General features: G+C 41.5%; 1 protein-coding gene across 1 annotated transcript; it reads left to right on the top strand.

Moving 5' to 3' along the window:
• Positions 1 to 18602: 18602 nt before the first annotated feature.
• rtn4rl2a (reticulon 4 receptor-like 2 a) lies at positions 18603 to 21062 on the top strand (the record flags this gene model as incomplete). Its single annotated transcript, XM_080520791.1, is given in 6 exon segments — positions 18603 to 18690; positions 18693 to 18733; positions 18735 to 18801; positions 19410 to 19636; positions 19774 to 20007; positions 20202 to 21062. Coding segments are annotated over 6 exon segments (1518 nt in total).
• Positions 21063 to 24120: the final 3058 nt, after the last annotated feature.

Consider the following 24120-nt stretch of genomic DNA (forward strand, 5'->3'; position numbering starts at 1 on the left):
TTTGTTAGATCTGCGGTGAAAGAAGATTGAGGGACCCCAGGCGTTTACCTCACTCTGCGTAGGATAAATTGGCCTCACATAACGACAAACAACAAACATAGATTTTCATTTTGTGCTCCTTCATTTTGGATGCCTATAGGGTGGTAATTTAATTGGACGGAATGTGAGGAGAAGGGACATCTCAGTGAGCCAAAGTCATTAAAGATACCGAATTAAAGTGATAATAGAACTGATTAGAATAGAACTAATTTACTGAGAGATGCATCGTGAATGATTAAATTTTACTCATCGACCAATACAAAAGTAACAAAAAAAATGCAATGAAAAGAGAAATATATTAAAAAAAAAATAATTCACTGTTGGTTGTGTCAATTTGTGTTCAAAATCAATAAAAAAAATTAGGAAAAAAAAAACTCAACAGTAATAAAAGCATTTAAAAAGATAGTGCTGTTAATGACATCTGATTTAAAACTGGCCTAACGGATGAGACTCAATCAGTGAAACAACCATAATGAAGCGCGGGGTGGATAAAGTGGATTCTACTCCCTGTGACTCAGTTCAGTTTTAGTTACACAGCAGCAATTACAATGTGGCAATTTGAAAAAGAAACCCTTCTCAAAATCCCTCAGGGGCAACCGTAGGAGACAGCGAAGAAGAAAAATAATGCCTCTACACCTTTTTAACTAGTTCTTTAATATACTTTTTATAGTGTATGAATTCCTAAACTTTTTATGGAATCACGTGTTTTTATATCTTTACCATCTAGTTTTATATTCATGAAAAAGAGAGAAGAGGAAGGGACAGAGAGAGAGACAGAGAGTGGAACTGGAGAGGAAAGAGCACAGATTGCAGAAGAGAGAGAGTGAATGAGAGAGAGAGAGAGAGAGAGAGAGAGAGAGAGAGAGAGAGAGAGAGAGAGAGAGAGAGAGAGCAAGGCAAAACTTCTGTATTGAAAAAATAAAAATGTTTTCATTTGAAACATTATTATGTAAATGAGGTCCTAGAGTCACATATTTACTTCATACATATGTTTCTGAACTAAGAGGAGAAAATTCACACAGCAACACTTCGAACATGAAAATTCAACACAGAAAACTGGGAGTCAAACCAGGGAACTTTTCACTGTGAGGCCAGAGTACTGATCAATACTTCACCATTTCACCTGTGCTTTCTTTTGTTTTTCCTAAGAAAAAAATACCACTTATATAATAGAAATCAAAGTAACTGAACTTATATTTGTCTTTTTTTTTGCTAATTTAGTGAATGAAATTGAGAATGTTAAGAATATCGATTTCAATCGGTCAAAGTGATGAAAACACTTGTGTTTTCTTTTTCTAACTTCTCTTATTTTTTTACTAATTACTTCATTGTTATTATCCAAAATACTCCTTTTTCTATTTATAAAGTGACATTTAAGCGATATTGCTCAATTTATAAATTGAATCAATGTTATTATCCATATCAGTGAAATAAAAGACATACATTTAAAAAAAAAAAAATAATTTAATGAGTATTTAAAATGGTACACGAGTTTAATATTACAAATATTAGATTTTCTGTTTGGTATAATGTCCATTTCCCAAGAAAGTTCATATGAAACCATAATAAAGTGAATACTAAATCAGTATATTATTACAACGATCCTTTTTTACCAAATACAGGTTATTTACATTTCATCAATTTAAAAATACTTGTTTAGGAATTTAATGTATCAATTAATTTAAAAAACATTGTGATTTCCTTTTCATCTAAACATTTATTTGTTTGTTTATTAGTTTTTGTTACTTTTGCAAGGTCACTTTTGGTCCGATATGTTATCAATAATACCATGCATATAATATATATGATCTTCAGAAATTCGAAAGGTTTATCGAATTGATTTATTTGCATTTTAATAAAATTTTCTGTGAGTAGTTCTCATGTTGATCTTACAGAGAGAAGCCTCTCAGTTTCATTCCATATTACATGAATACCAAAAGATGACTTCATGTTAAATGTTGACTTTAAATTGACTGTGGGTGCGTTTTGTGTATGTGGTGACCCGTCTGGGGTGAAAACTTGGACAAACCCACAAGATAGATTTTGATTTTAACTTCCTCCATCTTCAGTTGTTTCATCCGACTCACTGTAACGTTCTCCACACACAACGTTGGATTTAGAGGCACGCAGAAGCAGATGCATCAGTGCAACAGATCTTTTTCATTCCCAACATCAAATGTGTCACTGGTCCTAATTTTACAGTTTGGACAATAGAGTCGATTATTAATCACTTCATTTGGCAGTGATGTGGATGTAATGGGCAGGACTTGTGATGTGTAAGTTTGGAAACAGCTTGAACGCGTATGTTGAGTGGGAGTGTGCAGATAATTTTAGTCCCATTGTCTGATTCTGAGTAATGTTATCTCATTAGGTTTGGATGGGGAGGCAGATAAGGGGGAAACGTTTGCCCCCGCATTGCAACTTCATCATTGACAAATATATTTCTATATATTATCCCATCGCTTGTCACATGTGAGTGCACACATAGATGCTTGGGAGCTGACAGCCGGTGTGCGTCATGTGCTGCTTATGCTCATTCAGTGCCTCCATGAAAAGTCTCTGGCTGACTGTTGAGTGATGTAAGATTGATATGTAACTCCTCTTCTTTCTGCTCAGACAAATGAGTGGGTGTGTTGAGCTTTCAGGAAGATGCACGAGGTTAAAAAAAAAAAAACAGGGAAGAGGTGGGAATGACATGATGCTCTGTGTGCTGCTGCTGCTGCTGGTGGTGATGATGATGATGAGGATTTGTGGTTTTTCTCTTTCTGTAAAGGAGGGAGAAGAAACATTGCAGGTAGGTAATTTAGTGATGTGTGACAAGTGAGAAGTTGTAGGGAATCTTCCTGTTTAGTCGTGAGCGATGTGCGACAAGAGGGACGACATCGATCTCACAACCTCTTCCTCACTCCTCTTCTTTAACTGGATTTCACCCACCTTGTCTCCTGAACAAGATCCCCTGTGTCTGCCTGCTCTTCCCTCGAATCACTCTCTCTCTTTCGCTCTCTCTCTCTGTCTGCCCATCCCAAGCCTTTCCCCTCTTTCGTTTAACGTGTCGGCCTTACGCGCTCATCTGCGTCACGCATGAGGCATGTCTGACTGTTAAAAATAACAGATGAAAGGGGAACAGACGGATTGAAGGGGGAGAGGTGAGGCCGACTGATGACAGGGGGGGGGGGGTGTAGAGAGAGGCGTGGAGCGGCAGGAGGCAGACTTGTTTCCAAAGTAGCAGCCTGCAGGAGAATTATGTCCATTAATCGCGTTTATTCTAAAGTCCGTTGCTTTGAGACGACGCAGAGATCGAATGCTCTCTTGCCAGATGACACCGTTTCTAATGAAAGGAGTGTGAGCCTTGAAAGGAGCCACAGCTTCCCTCCATCCATTAGACCTCTTAATCCAGCGGCAGGGTGCCGGAGCTGATTCCAGCTGACAATAGGTGAAGGCAGAGCCGGCACAAACGACACGACCAACGTCGCATTCACATTCAAGCAATTTAGACCCTGCTCGAAAGACAACACTTCCAAGTGAAAATGAAAAACTTTTCTTGTGTTTTTGGGTCCAATTACACGACAACGGTGAGCCACTGAAAACAACTTTTTGAATTTGCTGGGCCTCCGTCTCTTTGTAGATGACGGAAACGCTGCTACTGTGATGCCTGCCTCCAAAGTGTAATGACTCCTGGTGTATTTTCCTGGGACTTTGTCGTAGTATAGTTGAGTCACTGGAATGACAATACAACTTGGTCGTCTGTCCATACGAATGTCCCTGTACTGTATGTTTAAAGCGTATTGTTCTCTGCGTGTATGGGTGTGGCTCCATTACAAAAATAACCAACAGCATTCACTCGTGGCCCAACATGCCAATTTATACCGTCGTCAGAGTTTCCACAGCCAACAGTCAACAGGGAAGTGGAGCTTTTCCAGAAAGTTGTGTTTTCCTCCCTTTCTACAGAAACCAAGTTGGAGCTTTTTCAAAAAGTTCCACTTTGGGAGTTTTGCATTTTCACTTCAGAACGCTGTCATGTAAATGGGATCGAAGACTCGGCCTGAAGCTTGAAAAATTGCAGGCTTTCAGTTTGCATGAGTTTTGTGAGGGATGAGCTCAGAATAGAACAACTGTGGGGGCATAAATGAGGGCTATGTTCTCATTAAACCTTGTTTAATAAAAATTATCTGCAGGAAATAGCTTCCGAGTTAATATTGTTAATGTGTGCCACATGAAGTAATTGATTTGTCAAATGGGGGTAAGTTTAGCAGAAAAGTGGGCACAGAGAGGAATATCCCCCCCCCCCCCCCACCCCCCCCGTCACCCCCAGCGAACAGCACCTTGAGTATGAGCGTTTAAATGTTCGGGTTCTGACACTCCTGTGGTTGCTCTCTTTGCTGCCTTGCTATTTTTAGCTGCTACGTCCAGAGAAAGGTTGCTTTGGCTGAGTTGGCGGATGTGTGAACCCCACAGCATCGGTGTGAGGACAGCAGTGCTGCCGTCTGCACAGATATTGCTCGGCTCCCAAGTCTTGGCAGGATGCTTGAAGCGAAGTGTTTTCCCACCAATCTAAACAAACATACAACATGACGTGCGTCTGGCCCCAGGCCCTCAGGCCGCATTTATACAAGAAGAGAAAATACATCATTTCTATGTATTCACTTCGGAAAAGTTTTGTGTTTTAGAAATGGAAATGGCAGAAATGCAGTTAGCACAGAGAATGAAGTTAGAATGATGGGCCACTGGTGGATGCAGTTTTTCTGTTTCAGTAGTGAAACCACGCACACACACACACACACACACACACACACACACACACACACACACACACACACACACACACACACACACACACACACACACACACACACACACACACACACACACACACACACACACACACACACACACACACACGCAAGTGGAGAACAATATGCTATAAACAGTCACAGTGGGAATTCATATTTGAATGTTTAATGTTGACAACATTATTGACTGTGATAAAATTATTAAAATGTTTAATAAATGTAGTATTTGTTAAGTTGTGTAGATGCAAGAAATAGGCTCGAGTTCAAAACCCTGAGCGTGACAGGTACAGATCATTTATATAGAAACTTAGTGAAAGTGTCTAACTTTGGCACATTGCAAAAGACTTTCAATTGTCTATTGATTCCAGAAGTCATTAGGAGAAATGTATAAGATCCTGACATTTAACAGGTTATATTAAAAAGTGCATTTGTTACAATTAGACAATATGCAGCCCGGCAGCAGACATCCTCACTTCTCCATCAGGAACTGCAGTGACTTCACTGTCTGTGCTGGCACTGCCATGGACTTGTACATATTTAATGTTTCACTCACTTAATTACTGGTAGCATGTTGTAACTGACTAAAATACACTAATGCTACCTGGCGAGACTGAAGTGATGTTACGCGACAGTCATGATCAATCTGCCTTCCAGTCATAGAAATCGACCCAGACTTAGGAATCAATGTGGGTATGAGGACTGTTACGATAAAGATGATAGGTTTTAGTCAGGGTTTGCTGAAAGGTGAACTCAAGATGCCAGACATGGCCGCTGGTGGAACAGGAGCTCATTTTATTAGACCTCATGATAGCCAATCAGAATCCTGGAAAAAAAAAAAAACAACATCATAATTGTGATGTAAATTTCCGCTTACTCCTCTTTAGATACAAATGATACGCTGAACTTTTTTAAAATGTCCATTGTGGCCTAAGTTTTCAGAAATCATTGTGTAAATGCACGGCCCAAACACAGAAAAGAATCAGTTTTTAGTAAATACCCGGGAACATGTAAACGTGGTCTAAATCTATAAAAAAAAAACCCACATGAAATCCGCCATGACATGAACTGTGGGGCACCAAAAAAACTTAGGGTGTATGGAAATAACCTCCCAAACAGAAATATGTTAACATGTTGTTCATCATGCAGCCCTTTTCTCTTTTCATTACAAATTAATTTCGTGAGATTTGTGTGTGCGCCACCGACGTCAGCTTCTCATTATACATTGAGGTTACTGTGAATTCTATTTGTGTCACTCCTTCTTGCTGAAGTGGATCCTGCATGTTTCTCCTCCTTCTTGTTGGGTTATTCATCTCCTCCCTGAGCTTATGCCCGAAAGGATTTTTCTTAGAAGCAGCCCAACACGAGGAATTTCTTTTTTCTTATGGGTTTTTTGAAGACACCTTGACGCTGTGATTTACAATGGTTACCCGTTTACAAAGCACCCGGCTGACTTAGTTACACTTTAAAATTCCAATGCAAACTGTACCATAATTAAGTCTAACTGACAGATGCACAGATACACCCTGAGGGAGGAAAAGGCACATTTTAACGAGGAAGCAAATAGCTGGAAAGACGCGTTTAACAGTCAAATCTGCAGAGGTGTTCACGATGACGTGCGGTGAGAAACGGTGGGTTAAGAAAACAGCTGTGAATTGACGTTTTTCGGCCACTAACGGGTGGAAAGCTTCAGTGAATCCAATCAAACTGACCAGAGGGAAGTGAGAGGATGAGGAAAGAAATCAAACATATAAAAAAAATAAAAAAATAAAAAAACAATTTTGATTGGGAGATGAAAAAAAAAAAAAATCCCAACATGCCATGCCTGATCAAACAGAGAGATGAGAGATCACCCACTCTCCAGAGATGAAGTGAAATGATGAGACCAGGGAAGAGTGCGTACGTGATCACAGCAGGAAAGGAAAGCTCTTCGTGTGTTTCAATGAAAACTCTTTCAATGAGGTAAAGCCAGAATTTCCCCTTAAACATGTGTGATGCATATGAAAAAAAAGTTAAAAAAAAATCTTCTTATGAACTATAAACAAAAATAAAAGTGTTTGTGTATGTGTTAGATTATTTATTTGTAGAAACAATAAAAGGAAAGTTTGATTATTTCCTTTTTTACAAGTGCTACATTTGTGGTATGAGCGGCAGTTTCTGCAGTTTTACTACACAGATACAAGTCTGTGCAAATATTAATCACACATCATCAAATGTTACTGCAGCCCTATTTCATGTATGAATACACACATACATTGACATACAAACACATGGTTCTACGAAGGCATGCACAAGCTACGATAGTTGTCCGATACACCCTTTTTACAGTCAATCGAAGTTGCAGTTACATACACACATGTGATTTGGGACTAACAGTTCATTTGTTAAACTGCAAAAGACATAAATAATCTAATAAAATGCAAAAAAGCTAATCAATAACTTTAACTGACTGACAATGTTTTCCAAAAGATCACCTCAAAAATGAGAGTTTTGACTCGTCATAACAAACAGTGTCTTGTTTCCAGAAAATCCAGCCGCTTCTGTTCTTTGAGGATTTAAATGCTGAATGAAATGTTTCCTGTGCTGATGCTGAATAAATGAGCACATGTGGCAGCTGTGCGGCTGCCAAAAGGATTCAACGCTACGATGTTTTCACTCCACCTGCCAGCAGAACAGGTTGCTGCGGCATAATCTCATGTTTTAATATGGATTTACTCGACAAAATGCTTTATTGCATTTAATCATTTTCACCCCACAATGTGCTAAATTACTGTGACGCCTTGGTCCACAAACTAGACAATTTAGCCTTTTTCGTTTGTTTTCTTTTTATCCAGAAAACATTACATCAAAATTAGGAATAAAGCTTGAAATAACATACAAGCTACGTCCTTCCTGTCTCTTTACTCATTATTATTTACCTCGCAATGTGATGCAATGCATGCTAGTACAATTTCGAACATACCTCCATATGGGTACTTCAGATTATGTTTGAGGACTTTTACATGAAACGTGTCCATTTATTGAAAGTCCCGCTTGAAACACACGGTCAGGTTCTATTCTGCCAAACCTCTGTGTGCTTAGAGCTCTGATTCTTTTTAGTCTCTGATGCTTTCTGATCAAATTGTGGTGTCACAGCTTCATTTCACAAAGTGAGTCACAGGGAGCAGACAGATCAATGGAGAGAGATACAGAGAGACAGACAGAGAGACAGAGACAGAGAGAGAGACAGAGAGAGAGAGAGAGAGAGACAGAGAGACAGAGAGACAGAGAGAGAGACAGAGAGACAGAGAGAGAGACAGAGAGAGAGAGAGACAGAGAGACAGAGAGAGAGACAGAGAGAGAGAGACAGAGAGCACGTCGGGGAAATGCTTTTATGTTTTTGCTAATTGCAAAAGGAAGCGGTGAGTGGACACTGAGCAGATCAGCTTTCTGGAGAAATGGAGTGAGCGAGAGAGAGAGAGAGAGAGAGATAGAGAGAACGAATGAGGAGGAGGAGGAGGAAGAGGACAAGCAATATCGACCTGAACGCATGTGCTGCGTGTGGCTGGCTGTTACACAATTGTTCTGGTGGAACAAAGAAGAAAGAAGAGGAAGTTGTACCGACCAAAGAAAGAAGAGCGAGGCCGCTCATTCAGGACCAATTTATAAATCCTTTGTTGTGTTCTGTAAATCTCAAAGAGAAATTTATTGAATGAAACAGGGACCAACATCTGCTGCACGTCTCCGAGGAGCTTTAATTGTAGAAGCCACTGTTCTTTTTTTTTTTTTAGTTCCATTTTAATAAAACGATATAAAGAATCAGACTTTGTGATTTAAGCCAAGCTGTCTGGGATGATTCTCTGTTCTGGTAATAATAAAAACGTACACACGCAAAACATACACAATGAATTTTGGGACTCGTATAGAAATGACAAAGTAGCAGGTTCCAAAGAATATTGTGTACACACAGTAGAAAGTCTTCACGCAGACATACAGTGTGACAGAAAAGCAGTCATTGCAGAGTTTATTACTCACCTCTATTTAAACATTCCTGCAGAATGAATTCTTTGTAGCTTTCGGATAAAAGTCTTGTGATTCGTGCTCTCATAGGCCCCTAACGAAACCCTACTGAAGTTCCTGTTTCATGTCATGTTTGTATTTTCTTGCCTCCTCGCCTCTGACTGTGCTGTCACTTCATCTCGTATTAGACTCCGCCCTCTTGCCTTCCTCCATGCCTCCTCATCCTGATTTCGGTCTTGTGAACCCCTCAGTCTGTCAGTTCCGAGTCTGTAACTTATCCCAGTGTCATCCGCTGGATTTCACGTCATACGAGGATGATTTCAAATGAAAACGCAAAACTTACAGTAAGTTGCATTTTGAGGATCCATTTCCACGACGACGGTGCTTGGAGCCACTGAATAAACAAACAAACACAAAAAAAATGTCCAACTCTGACATTGTGGAAACAGGTAAATACACAATTATTTAGAAACACTTGGCTTCCATCTTTGTGTAGGTAGTGCAAGTGATGCTACTGCTGATGTGCACCACGGCTGCAGTAAATAGTTGTTCTGCACATGCTCAGTAGATGGACAGCAACAACAATGTGTGCTTTTGGTGTCATGACTCCCAATTGGACTTGATAGTTTTATAGTTGAGATCGTAATAATAATCCAACTTGGTCGTCTGTCTCTGCGTGTATGTGTGTCGTTTCATTACTTTCATTATTTTCAAAATGCTGAGCTTTTCTGAAACGTTGTCACGTCAACGGGGTCTAAGATTAACAAAGCTGTGATGTTCTCTGCTTTTCATTGGTGCCATTAAATGTTGTGTCAAGAGACACAATATTATTAAATACAGACTTCATCAGTCATGCAAAAAGTCTTTTTTCTTTTCAAGATGAGATTTTTTTTAATTTTTTTTATTGATGATGACAGAAACAAAACTCACATTATTCATGTGCCTTCTTCTGTAGATTTCCTTTGGATAAAAGAGCACACATGAATCAAACAGACAAAAGCAGCAGCAGGAGAGCCGAACTGTTATCATATTAATGACATGTGCATGTTGATGTATGAACAGTGTGAAAATGAGGCTGCGTTCACAGTCGTCTCATATTATCATAATTCACGACACTGGCATGTAGGGACTTTGAAGCTTTTGTATTAACACTGGATTTGATCAAAGTGTTAGTCAATAATTGGTTATTGAATAACGCTTTGAAACAAAATCCAGGACAACTTGAAACTTTGAGCGTCTTGAGAGGGTGTGTGACGTTGTTCCTGTATTTTTAATTTACCTTTGTAATGCAGAGGAAGCCAAGTGTGGAATGTTGAATTCTTTTACTATTGAAGCTCATGATGCGGCTGAGTTCTTTTAGTGCATTAGGCAACCTGCAGTGCAGACGAAGCTAGTTTTTTATGACAGAGGCGTGATTTTAACAAATCTCATGGTCAACACACGACCAGATTTCTCAAAAAATGAAAACATCAAGAGAAGGAGATGTTAAAGGTGTACAGGAGGATTTTCCCGAATTTTAGGAAAGAACCGCCCTCTCCACCTTTTGAAAAAATGCACATGCGCAACGTTCTACCTGCTCCCGAGACAGAACGCCTACTAAACCGTGTGCGAGAGACGTGCACAAGCCCAGTTCTCCTCGTGCACGCTCCGTTTACAAGTCACAAGTCGGCATCGCTCACACAAGCCGTAATAACTACTGACGATGCAAATTACAAAACAAACTAATCAACCCTGGAAAGTTACAATATAGACGTAGATAACTTTTACTGGAAGTGATTTGAAATGGATTTCTCCAAATAGAATGCCAAACTTTACCTGTCGAGTAGAAACTTGGCGACTGAAGCATCAGTGGGAAGCCCAACCTGGGCTTTCAGCGCATGCCATCGTGTGAAAGAATCTCCCAAAAACACTCTGGTCTTGTTTCTCTCTTCCCAAGCCTTTCTCTTCTTCTCATACACTTCGAAGACACTTTTTCTCTTGCGACCCTCTGCCATTTTCAAAGTACCCGGTGAGAACTGCGAGCTCACCATAGACACCTGAAAGCGCACATGCGCAGAAAGTGAAAACTAATAGATCCACGCTACCTGGGGACGAGCACGTACGACGGCCTTACGTAATATATCACCAGAATGATTGACAATTGGGAGGACCAATAGTCTTGATGATCCACGCGGAAAAAGAACATCCTCCTGTACACCTTTAAGAAAACGTGAAGTCCTTAGCAAGTAATCTGCTTTTTGCATAATGGTACAAAAATGTCTAATTTATTGAGATTAAACTGTTTTAATCAACCAATCGGTGACGTAAAATGTGGGATTTGATTTCGATCCATTTTCTTTGATAGCGTTGGCGATCAATGTTATAGAGGGTGGCACTCTCGCCTCACATTGAGAATATCCAGCTTGAGTTTGGATTTTGGAGGCCTTTCTATGTGGAGTTGGAGTTTTTAATATTGACAATCAACCCAACAACTACGGCACAGGTTCAGACAATCTGAAGACGAGACACCAACAACGATCATCAAGGTGACATGATTGTATTCATATCAGTTGCCGTGGGAGACGACAGAATAAAGACTCCAGATCTGATGTCATGTGATAATACATGCTGCACTCATCACGCCACGACTCCACAGTGACTCCACAGCCACTCGACTCACATCCAGAATGTCAGAGCTTAAATTTTTTTTTAAAAAGCTCCTGGTTCAAATCCCGTCAGGAGCCTTTCTGTGTGCCCTTTTCCTCTGGTACTCTGGTTTACTCTGATAGTCCAAATAACCTTGGTCCTCACTTTTTAAAACATTGCATAGGATTCCTAGTAAAAATGTATGTGCGCCCAAAATTTATTTGGATCGGTAACACCGTGCGTATGCACATCTACACACACTTTAATTTTATAGATCACGGTTCACCTGGAAGGTTGCGCAGTTCAGATCCTGCCCTCAACACGCCCGCTTTTTACTATAAATGGTCAATGCAAAGTGCCTCTGGAATATTTCTGTGTCTCAATAAACCAGCTTTTGACACTAAATCATAGCAAGAAAGATGAGGAAAATGAATTTTACAATCAGTTTCCCGCCAGTTTTCCCCGTTTGCAAAATGCACATGCGCAAGGTCCAAAGCTGGCGTACCGGTGTGCAAATTCCCCCCGCAAAGTAAATTTTTTTTTCAGATCACAAACTTTGCATGGGAAGTGGCGTACGCATCTTTCAGGGCCCGTTTTGTGTTTCAGCAAGCTTTATAAGTGATGCCCCTGCACTGTGAGTCCCTGAGCTAGACCCCCCGGCCTCCACCCCCCCCCCCCCCCCCCCCCGAGAGGTGCACTGTGTGGCTGCTGCCGACATGTGGTTCTGTTCTTTGCACTCTGTGAGGGACCGCTGCATTATTCAGATCTCTGCTAAATCCAATCTGTAAGAAACATTTCATATTAAAATCCATCATTATGTAGTTAGTGGAAAAGGGGAATGAGCTTTGTTATCATGACAGAAGTGTTATGGATAAACTGACGGGCTGAAACCTACCATTGTTTCCCAGTGATTTATTATGAGGCTCTTGTTGTCGTGACAAAAATTTCAAGCGAAAATGCAAATCTTTCGTAGCGTTAACAAGCCAACTTCATCGTCTGGCCGTACAGATGTCTGTGTACTCGTTAATGTTTACAGTGCGTGGTTCTCTGCGCGCATGTTTGTGTGGTTTCATTACAAAAACAAACAACAGCATCGACTAGTGGCCCTACATCAAACTGTCGTTTTCTGTGTTTCTGCTGTTGCTGGGTAAATGCGAAACTTTTCTAAAACGATGTGTATTCCTTTAACACACTGTATAAACAGACCTAACATGTAACCTGCTACTGCTAATAAGACACTGGCTTTTCTTCAAGTGTTCACTTGATAATGAACCATAACTGTGGATACCAACAAAAGCTGAACATTCAGACTGTGGCGAACATAAAGAAGCTGAAGTTGCATTTTTCTCAGCTCACACACAAGAAATGATTACATTTCGTCCTTCAGCCAGCAGAAAATGTGAGACGGGAGGAAGTTAAATTACTTATATGGTGTGTTGTGCCTGGAGCGATGAACCGGTGGAGGAAGAGAGGCCCACTGACATCACAGCTCAGTGCAACACAGAAGTACAAGAGGAGAAAAGAACCCCGGACCTGTTTAAGGTGACTCAATGTGTCCTCTTGTTTGTGATCATCACTCACTGGCACATTTGTCCGCTTCCACCACGGCATCGGCATCTTTCAGGGTCTGTCATCGTCTCAGACAAAGACACTTACGCTTGTCTCTCTCTCTCTCTCTCTCTCTCTCTCTCTCTCTGTCTCTTGCTCGCTCTCTCTCTCTGTCTCTTCCTTTCTCTCTTTGTCTTTCACCGCTCCCTCCCTCATTTGTTTCTTTCATTTCTTTGGTTGCCTGGCGTCACCACTTCCGCTCGACCATATACTGCCGCTGTCTTCGTTCCACACGCTGGCACACAGGCTGTGACACAATGGCTGCTGCAGTGGTGTGTAATTATATTCTTCTTCTTATAAGGAAGCTCAGTTTTGATTTTCCCAAATCCAAGAAGGACTTATCGGAAGAGCGTCATCACTTTTGTGATACTATCTTTTAAAAAATTGCACATTGCTGTGAGTTATGAGCCTGTATTTCATTACAGTACATTAAATCTTCCTGTGCATTTATGCTTTCATGTTAATGTCACCAGAACACACAGATACTGACATATGGTCTTATTAGGTTAATTTATGTGTTTTTCAAAAGTTTGTAACAACACCCACAATGCAACAGGTATTGGAGATAATTATTAGACATTTTACAGTACTTCGCACCAAAAGATTTTGTCCATATTGGCTTGAGACTGTTGTCATTTTCTGGAGAAATAGTTTGGTTTGGTGAAAATATAGGCAATTTGATAATCTGCACTGCAACAAAGAAATACTCTAAAGTGTAAATTTAAACGTTATCATGGCTTTATTTAACAAAGATGAACTAGAGCTGAATGTGGAGCCTGAACTAAAATGTGTTTGACACCCGTTGGCTTAAGTATATCTAATATCAATGTTAAAAAAAAAAAAAAAAAGTTTCATCATTCATTTTTAAAACTTTTAAAACATTACAATAATTTTACCATTTCAAAAATACATATAATAAATTGAATTAAAACAAATCGCTTAATTGTCATTTTATGTGACATGTAATGAAATTACAGGTTTTTCTCCCTTTGTGCATCATTATAAAGTGTAAAAAAGTTGACAAATACACATAAGACAAATTATAAGGGAACATGAACCAAGAAACATTTCAACTTTAGATGAATAAATTCAGTTAAAAGATAATCAATATACTAACAAATAAATTATGCTTTCTCGCATATATTGATGGAGAAACTCCCTCAATTAGTTCTAAATTTGAAAACTACATACACAGTATCTCATGCTGGGTAGTTCTGATGAAGCTATACATTGGATTTCCTGTTACCTCTGACCCATAGAGAACAAAACAAGACTGTAGGAAGTCTGAAGGATGATTTCTCGAAATATCTGCACCAGTGTGTTTGTACTACAGCTTATTACTCTTAATGACATTTTCATCACTTTTGATTCTGTGTCATCAATTTTGTCTTGCTTATTTCCCTTTAATCAACATTTCTTCTCAAAAATTACCAAGAATACATCTCTCACCCTCTTCTGGTTTAATCAGAAATCACACCCTGCACACAAGAGTTCATTTAAATGACCCAACTACCCATTCATAAAGAAAAAAATTAGTTTTTTGATTTTCTTTAACTTCATATTTTCGGCATCATATTATTTGCTTAAATCAGAATATTCATGAGCTGGCTTGACATGCAAAGTAAGTTTTCTCGTGTAATATAAACCATGGAGAGAGAGAGAGAGAGAGAGAGAGAGAGAGAGAGAGAGAGAGAGAGAGAAATAGAGAGAGAGAAATAGAGAGAGAGAGAGAAATAGAGAGAGAGAAATAGAGAGAGAGAAATAGAGAGAGAGAGAGAGAGAGCCCTCCCTCTCCTCCATCTCTTCTTATTAAGAAGTAAATCGGTGTCAAAGGGTGCTGAATTTCATTTTCAGGGCGATATCACCTATACGTAATGTCGTCATCCTGGGCCTAAAAATAGAGGAATGTCTATTGTTACCATAGCAACAGACACACCTTCACCATGGTATCCCGTCTCACCAGGAGCATTCATTTCAACCTAGTATAAGTGTAACACGGCTGACGTCACCAGAGTGCAGCCACACCTGCAGGTGGGAAACACTGGATCCTCATTTCTCTCATTGAATAAAAAGGACACATTTGTTAATTCCAGCCCATCTCACAGCACAAACTGCAAGATACAAATCATACAGTGGCAGAAGATGCACTGACGTAGGTTTGGTGAGGGCCAGAGGAGCAGAGAGTGAATAAAAGTGAGGTGGGATGCTAAAACAAAAAAGAGAGATAGACAGAGAGACAGACCGGGAGACAGACAGGCGTGCCGGCAGATATGTGAGAGTGGGTGTGCTGGGGAAGCCTGCTTGTGTTTTTGTGTGAGGGGGTATTACACAAACACTACGTAGCCGTCGTCACACTCATTGAGAAGAGGATGCCCACACAGTACTGCGAACCTGCTGTGTGGGTGACTGGCACAACACCGCTTGACTGACACGCCGCGGTGGCATTTAGACAAAGTTTGCCTCAAGGCGGGCAGGCATGTGTGTGTGTGTGTGTGTGTGTGTGTGTGTGTGTGTGTGTGTGTGTGTGAGTGAGTGTGTGAAACCTGTGAAGTGTTGGTCCCGGATGGCCAGTGGGCACTAAAACTAGAAGTCCAGATAAGGACAAAATAGGAGGTGTGAGCTGAACAACACACACACACACACACACACACACACACACACACACACACACACACACACACACACACACACACACACACACACACACACACACACACACACACACACACACACACACACACACACACACACACACACACACACACACACACACACACACACACACACCATGCCATGTAATGGAGCCTCTTAATAACTCATTTGTTTATCATGCCAGTGTCTCAGTTGGCTCAGTGCACAACGATTAATGAGCTTAAAGCTGTGTATACGTGTGTGTGTGTGTGTGTGTGTGTGTGTGTGTGTGTGTGTGTGTGTGTGTGTGTGTGTGTGTGTGTGTGGTGCATGCACACATCCTCCTGTGTGACTCCTTCCTCCCTCACACGCTCATCTGTTGAGCCGCCTGTGTGTTTCTATGAATGGGTGTGCTTCTGTTGCCTCGAGAGCTGTTTTACATTTAATTTCAAAGTCAGACACACGTACACACACACACATAATACTTAATTATCGTTTAAGGCCATCTCGGACCCAATCCTGCATGTTTTTATAGGAGAAGGTTATTTTCATTCATTTCTTAAAAATGGTACTTGCTAAGGTGAAACTGAAATAAACCCATCACAAAGAAGTTCAAGTTCATGTTTGGAGAAGGTCTCAAAGGATTTACAGAGTGAGGACTCAAACTAATTAACAAATTACTTAAGCATGGATGGCTTGATTCATACTTTATGTAAAAGGAAACCTGAAAATAAATCAGCTAAAATTAGAAGGACGAGGAAGCTCTGTACTAATTAAGTCACATGATCAGTGGTATCTTATAAAGACAACTCTTTTTTGGGTGTTTTAATTTGCAAGTGTAATCTCTGACGAGATTCCTAATCACACAAAAAGAGCTATTTTTTAAAATGTCATGATTTTGACTTGTATTATGAATCATTCCTGAACTATATTGACCCTTGCTTAATCCCAGAAAGTTCAAATGTTCTGCTCAGGAAGGTTAAATCCCATATTGCTTTTCTTGACCAAAACAAATCTTCCTTTACACACCAAGCCAATGACAGTCCTCTCAATCTTAGATTATGGTGATGTAATCTACACATCTGCCTTCAAACTCTCCTTCACAGGCTGGATGTTATTTCCCAGGCTTCTGTCTGCATCATGACTGCAGCTCCATTCAGCTCTCACTATCACTGACAAACTGACAGACAGACATGTTCAGTACTTTTGTTTTATTTACAAAACTCTTCTATATCTGTAGTCTCTTTTCAATATTCACAACACACATCGCGGTCCACGTTCTGGTAGATTCATGTCTACAGCTTGTACCTCATTTCAGTTTTCTGCTGCAAATCATCTGCAACAGACCTTCAAACTCTTCTCTACATTCATTCCACAAATACCATACAACCAATGATGAAGGATCACTGCACTTGCTTTTTAGCTTTTTAGCATTTATCATTTCTCTATAAATCTCACTATACTTTCTTTCTTTCTTTAAACATTGTGTGACACTGTTTTACTGTATGTATGTATATATTTGCTTTCTTTGTTTTCCTTTGAGTTTTTCTGCCGCCATTTGGCCAGCAAGTCATTGTAAATGAGAAATGCTTCTCAGTTGACCCTTCCTGGTACAATAAAGGTGAAATAAATAAAATTAAAAGGAGCTATTTGCACCAGCCCTCCCTTTTCCTCCAACAACTGAAAATCCCTCACCATTGGGGGATCAGGTCCTCACTGCTTTTGTGAGAGCTAATCAGACTTTCAAAAAGACATGAGATATTGCTATTTATCACTTACTTATACTTTGCATTGCATGGTTGTTTTAAATCCTCCCACTCTTTTTTATTTCTTTTTAATATTTTAGACAATGTAAGACTGAGAAGTTTAGGTGCTCTCTGCAGAAAGTACCCACTCTCATCCTCAGTGTGTTCACCCCTGAGGAATTAAAAAGAGAGTACAAATCCTGACACCATGTCATTGTCACACCTGCTGGTGGTCCAACACAATCAGTAACGGCTTGAGGCACAGGGACACAACTCAACAGACTTGAAGCGGCATGCACAATAAGATATCGACTGCAGTTGATTCTACTTTTTGGATTTACATCATGCCTCATAGTTCATGAACTCCCCTTAATTAATTATATCAAAGGTTTTGAGTACTAGAAAAGAGAAACACATGCCTTAAGAGTTGTACATTTGGCAACATCAAAGTCTTTTCTTTCTTCTTTTTTTCGATTCTACATTTTCAAATGCCCTTAAATAGTTAAAAACCGCCCTGGCCTTGTACAGCTAATTAATGCTGCTTCTCATCATTCTAATCAGGAATTATGTCAGGAGCTATTTTTGAAGACTTAACAGTATATGAGTGGATAATGCCGTAGTTAACCTCCAGCACTAATACTACCCAATCAAGCAGTATGAGTGTTTCTCCTCTGGCACTGAGTCTTCCTTGGAGTTGAATCATAAATTGAAGGCATCTTTCATCCGTTAGGCTGCAGTATCTGAGCCTCCTTTCTGTGTCTTTCTGTCTGGCCACAGCGCGCCGGAAACAGACCATAAGAGTCTCTTGGAGCATCAGCCAGGAAACGCTGTGCGCTCTTCTCCTACCCGTCCTCCTCTCCTCCACAAAGCCCAGTCATTACCGGGCACTGTGCCTTGGCTCATCCACCCCTCCCTCCCTCCTTCTACTGATTCCACTTTCACTCTTTGGCCCTCCCTTCCTCGAATTCCTACGTGCGCAAAGAAAGTCTCCTCCTCTTAGAGTCTGAGCGCATGTCTCCAACCAGCTTTTACGCGCGTAGAACATCACCCAGAGAATCCCCTACGGTCTGTCCCTCCCCTTTCCGTTTCTTTCCGCCCTCACTCATTCATGACCCTTGTCAGTGACGTAGGAGATTCCACGGTACCCACTGCCGTAGGCAACAACGGGATGCTCGAGTATATATGGGACACTGGAAGCCATCAACCGGCACACTCTCAGTCGCTCCGACTCGGGAACCAGGGCATCAGCGGAGATAGCAGGCTTTACTTCGGTCTTTCAGGCTAACTCGCTTTGGGCTTTTGGTTCAGGATGGAAACCTCTCCTATTTCTCGGAGCCGACGAAGCTCCATCGTGCGCAACTGTAAAAGTAAGTTTCTCTCCGGACTTCTGTGGCTTTGGATGCAGTGTGGATCCCCAAGAAACGCTTTCTTTTGCTTTCATTTTTTAAATGTGGAACGATTTCTAAGTTTCTGATGCCAATCGAAGCAGTTTATAGACGGTTAGTTATTATATGAAATGCCTTAAATTGATCATTTATTGGATGGTTGATACAAAAGCGAAATGGAATCTGGAGGTTCTGCCTTATTTAGTATTGTATCACAGTTAAATTGCATGTGCATTCTACTGTTTTATATTCTGACAGACCTCTTCTTCGCTACTAAAATATAGTTGCTGAGTTTTGATGCAGCACTTCAGTGATAAAGCTGTGCGTAATGCTCGACGTAGGTGCAGTGGTCATGCGTAAAGTTCAGAGGATGCAAAGAGACGTTGTTAATACTGTTATTATAGCTGTTACTGCAGCTGAAATGATCATAAATACGAGCATGAGGGATAAAATAGTCGTATATTTGTAACATCTAAACCAAAATGTGCGCATATTTGTACTCGTCTGTTTTCTGCATGCCATGCTGCTGTTCTACAGAATGAAGATGAATGAATTGAATTTCACTCACTTTCTTCCCGACTCTCCTCCAGGCGGTCTCTCCCTCTGGTTGGTGGTGTGGCTGGTCCTCGGCAAGCCAAGTCCGGCATCGGCGTGCCCGCACCTGTGTGTGTGCTACCCGACGCCCATGACCGTGAGCTGCCAGGCGCAGAACTTCACCGCCGTCCCGGTCGGAGTGCCCTATGAGTCGCAGCGCGTTTTCCTTCAGAACAACCGGATCACGGAGCTTAGAGTTGGCTCTTTTGGCTTTGGAACTCAGGTGAGAAATATTTAGATGACTAAATTGAAAATAATTTGTCATTTCTTTCCTCACAAAAACTTAAAAATAAAAATACATATCAATCGTCAAAAATTGTGATTGAAGCATGGTTTCCTGACGATGTGTTGCAATGCCAGGTTCTGTGGCTGTTCTCCAACAATATCACGTGGATTGAAGCTGGGGCCTTCAGTGAGCTGAGGGACTTGGAGGAGTTGGACCTGGGGGACAACCCAAATCTCCACAGGCTGGAAGGAGGAGCCTTCCGCGGCCTGGAGAAGCTCCAGAGCCTCCACATGCACCGCTGTCGCCTCACTGCCCTGCCCCATGACATCTTTCACAAGCTGTACAGCTTGCAGTTCCTCTACTTGCAGGTAGGGGAGCTGAAATTGCATCCAAGTGCACAAAGATAACTGGGCCACTCATTTGGATACTCACATAATGCAGCCACCCACACACGTGCCTTTGCGCAGCATCACATGCCCAGTATCAGAGACAAGAACTCAAATACAGTGCTTGATTCTTTTTTTTTCAACATCTTTTTATAATCTCTTCTCTCTCTTTTCAGGAGAACAATCTGCACTTCCTGCAGGATGACATATTCTCTGACCTCATCAACCTCAGTCAGCTGTTCCTGCATGGAAACCGCATCCGCACCCTCTCAGAAAACGTTTTCCGTGGCCTGGTCAACCTGGATCGTCTCCTTCTGCACGACAACCGCGTCCGGCAGGTGAACCGCCGCGCCTTCCGCGACCTCGGCCGTCTCACCATGCTCTTCCTCTTCAACAACACCCTGGCTGAGCTGCCCAGTCAGACCTTGAGGGACACCCAGGGCATTGAGTTCCTCCGCCTCAACGCCAACCCGTGGTCCTGTGGCTGCGAGGCCCGTGCCCTGTGGGAGTGGTTCCGTGAGGCTCGTGTCTCTTCCTCCGAGGTGATGTGTGCTTCCCCATCAAACCGCCGTGGCCAGGACCTCCGCTTCCTCCGTGAGATGGACTTCGCCCTCTGCCCCCTGCCCGATCCTGGCTCCATCGCTGGATCCACTACCACCACCTTCAGCACCAAGACGCGCTGGTGGTTCCACAAAAACAAGCCCCAGTCCTCAACAAAAGGCCTCTTTGAAAAATCGTCAGAGACTGTCAAAGCCGGTTTACATGGAAAAGGCCCATCCACAACCACCTCAGTAGTGAAGTACGAGCTCGGTGAGGAGGAGCTGGCTCTGCCCAAACTTGACCCAGAAGAGTACTGGGCAAACTACGGCAATGAGGACTCGGGCGTCACCCTGCGGTGCTTCGAGCTCGAATGTCCACCTGAGTTTGATCTGCCTCCATCATCCTCCTCTTCCAGACCCTCCTCATCCTCGTTCCTCTCACTTCTAGCCCTCTCTCTCTTTACCCTCGCCTTCAGCCTTCAACAGCTATTTGGTTGAATCTGACTCTTAGTTTAACACCCTTTCCCCTTTCGGCCTGTTTTAAAGGCTGTGAAGACCCCTGTTAGACTCTCAACACCCCCTTTGCCCACTCTGCTGTAAGCAAATCCTCACTGCGCAGCAGGGGAGATAGGGGGAATGGTTAGATCTTGAATCTAAAATCAACAGGGCTTAACACTCTTCAGGGCTGCTAAGAGTTCATCAGCTAAGGTGGCATATATCGACAATGCTTCACAGGTATGGCTTTCTGTGTCTTACCTGTGTGATGTCATGTTATGATTCCCTGCAATCAGGGCTACGAGGGCTCAGTCCATCTCTGACACAAACGCAATTCGATAGCAGTTGTGACTGACATCGTCAGTCTTGTCACCTCAACTTACTTCAAACTACTAGTGCTGTTTGTGCATCCAATTAACTGGCTGCCACGAATGCTACGATTACTGTTAGAATCAGTGCACAGTAATGACAATACTGTAACCACTTAAAGTGTCATGTAAATAGGTGTGTACTTTGTAAGTGTTCAACCTGATATCTGTGGACAATCACTCTCATCTTGATCCATAAAAACTGTGAAGGCTTGTGTTTCTACAGGACAGAGCACCACGCACAGTGAGGAGAGAGCTTTCTACATGAGAGGAGGAGAGAAAACACTGTGAAGCTGGCAAGAGGGAGAAATGTAGAGACGTCAGAGAAAATGTGAGCTGGATGAGGTAGAAGACGGGGCTGGGCAGGGGAGGAGAGTTTATTTTAAGGAAGAAAAGGAGAAGGGACGGGGAGGTGGGGTGCGCTTTAATGCAGCAATAAGGAGAGAGGCAGTAAACAGTGACCCTCAGCGAAGGACAGTGCTGGCAGTAGAAACAGCAACCTGCAGGAGATTAAGTAATAAATCTTCTCTTCGGTAGTTGTGCCGTTCACCCGACTCATGCCATCCACCATTCTCTGTAAATATGATGCTGTTTTTTCAACAACCACAGCGAACGAATGCTTCCTATCTGGAAGCCAGAAATATTGCTTTTGGATGTCTTTCTGTGACATATTGACTATCTCTTGATATGATGTGTAATGATTGTTGACTTGAATGAAGATCTTGATATAAAGATATATTGAATATTTCCTGAATCTTTCTGTCTTTCATGTTTATTTTTATTTTTTATTTTTTTTTGGGGGGGGGGGGGACTTGTAGAATGTGTTTAAAAGACGTTTGTGGGGTTCAAGGAGTAAACAGAAACCTCAAGTCCACAAAAAAAACAAAAAACAAAAACAGATTGCTGTAGTGTGACCAAAGCTGGACTAAATAATCTCACGATAGAGGACTAAAATGGATGACCACGTGAACACAAGGGATGGCTCAGGCTGCGATGGGCATCTGTCTGTGTGTATAAATGAGGATGAATGGATTCACAAGCTGGCAACACTGCAAGAAGCAAATACGTCAGTAGGTTTATCACTTCACTGACTCATCGGCGAGCCAAATGGACAGATGAGGTGCAAACTGGCCGATTTGTAAATACACCAAGAGAGCAGTGAGTGTGGCGCCAGAGAGAGTAGGGGAGGATAAATTAAGACCGACCCACAGACAGACCGATGCAGGGCAGCATCAGGAGAACCTGAAACAGTCCATTGAATGGGGAATTGGTAATGCCGAGGCTGCAAAAGCATGGAGCAAAAATGTTTTCAGCAAGCGGCGGAAGAAGAAAGTTACCAAATATAGGCATCGGCACTGTTTATCTGTTTCCTTTTAAAGGTTTCCATGCAATGGAATTGAACTGCTTATTTTCTTCTATAAGTCAATTTTCAATCCAGTTGCACATGTTTCTCAAGGCTTTTTCTCAAGATGCTTGTCTCTTGCTTCAGTACAGGTCATTAGCACGTAGGCGGAATGGGAGTAGGAGGTAATTTTAGCGAACGACCTGCGCACGAGACCAAAAATACAACTGGAGAACCAATTAGCCTTACATCTATATATCAATCCGCCTTTTCCATGTTGATTTCTTGAGCGCACGTCTCGGTTAGAAAATGTAGAAAACAGGGCTCTATCTGGCATTGCCTGCTGATATGGTATTGGTATTGTAGGAAATATTCAGTGTTGTCTTAATGTCTCATCTTCTCATGGAGGAGGTCAAACTGATCCGGGGTGCTCTTCAGTGACCATGACTGTGAGGTCACTGTCAGACGACCAAAGTGCCAGTTATACCATTTCCCCTCAAAGCCATTGTTCCCTTTGTCCTTTGGCGTATTCTATGTTTTGTATCAAAGAATGAATCGATTCCATATGACAGATTACCTTCTATGTTATTGATTTTTACTGTGATAGAGAAGAAGGTGACATCAAGAGATGAAGCGTGAATAAAGAATGAATTCTTTGTTTTAACAGTGTTTTTCGGAGTGGGCGTTTCATTCTATGTCTTGGCGAAGGCCCAAACACCCAAAGCAAAGTGTGCACACACGTACGCACACACAACACTCCCACATGAACACACGTGGACACGCGGACCACATTTGTCATTGTGTAACTTTTCCAGGCATTTCTCCAGCATTCTCAAATGTGCAACTATATAACGGAGGAAGATAAAGAAGAAGAAACGTGCTGGTAAAAACGGAATGTGTAAAAACTCCAATATCATCCAGTGAAGGTGTAAAATGTTGAAAAGGCGCTTTAATCAAAACATTTGATTGTACAATAGGCAATACTCACAACTGACAGCACTAAAAATGAACTGTTGTATTGTTGAGTTTCATGTTCAGGCCCCAGTGTTAGAGGTTTTGGTTTTCCCATCATGCACCCCTTGTGTTTTATTCTACATTTCTGTGTCTTTTTTGTGCTTCTTGCTTTGTTTTGTGCAGTTCTTTCTCATCAAGCTTTTTGTAAATATCACTTTGGAAACGTTTACCAAGATTTCATTTCAAGAAAGGAGTTTGAGTTCAAAACTAACATTCATTCCCTAACCTTAATATAAAAAAGATATACTGAAACAGGTATGTCCATTGTAGGTCTGTAAATTAGCAACTCTATAATTAGCAACTCTTTTACTGTGAAAGCCTCCAACTAGCTCAAGTT

Source organism: Blennius ocellaris (genome assembly GCF_963422515.1).
Source record: "Blennius ocellaris genome assembly, chromosome: 3".
Taxonomy (NCBI): Eukaryota; Metazoa; Chordata; class Actinopteri; order Blenniiformes; family Blenniidae; genus Blennius; species Blennius ocellaris.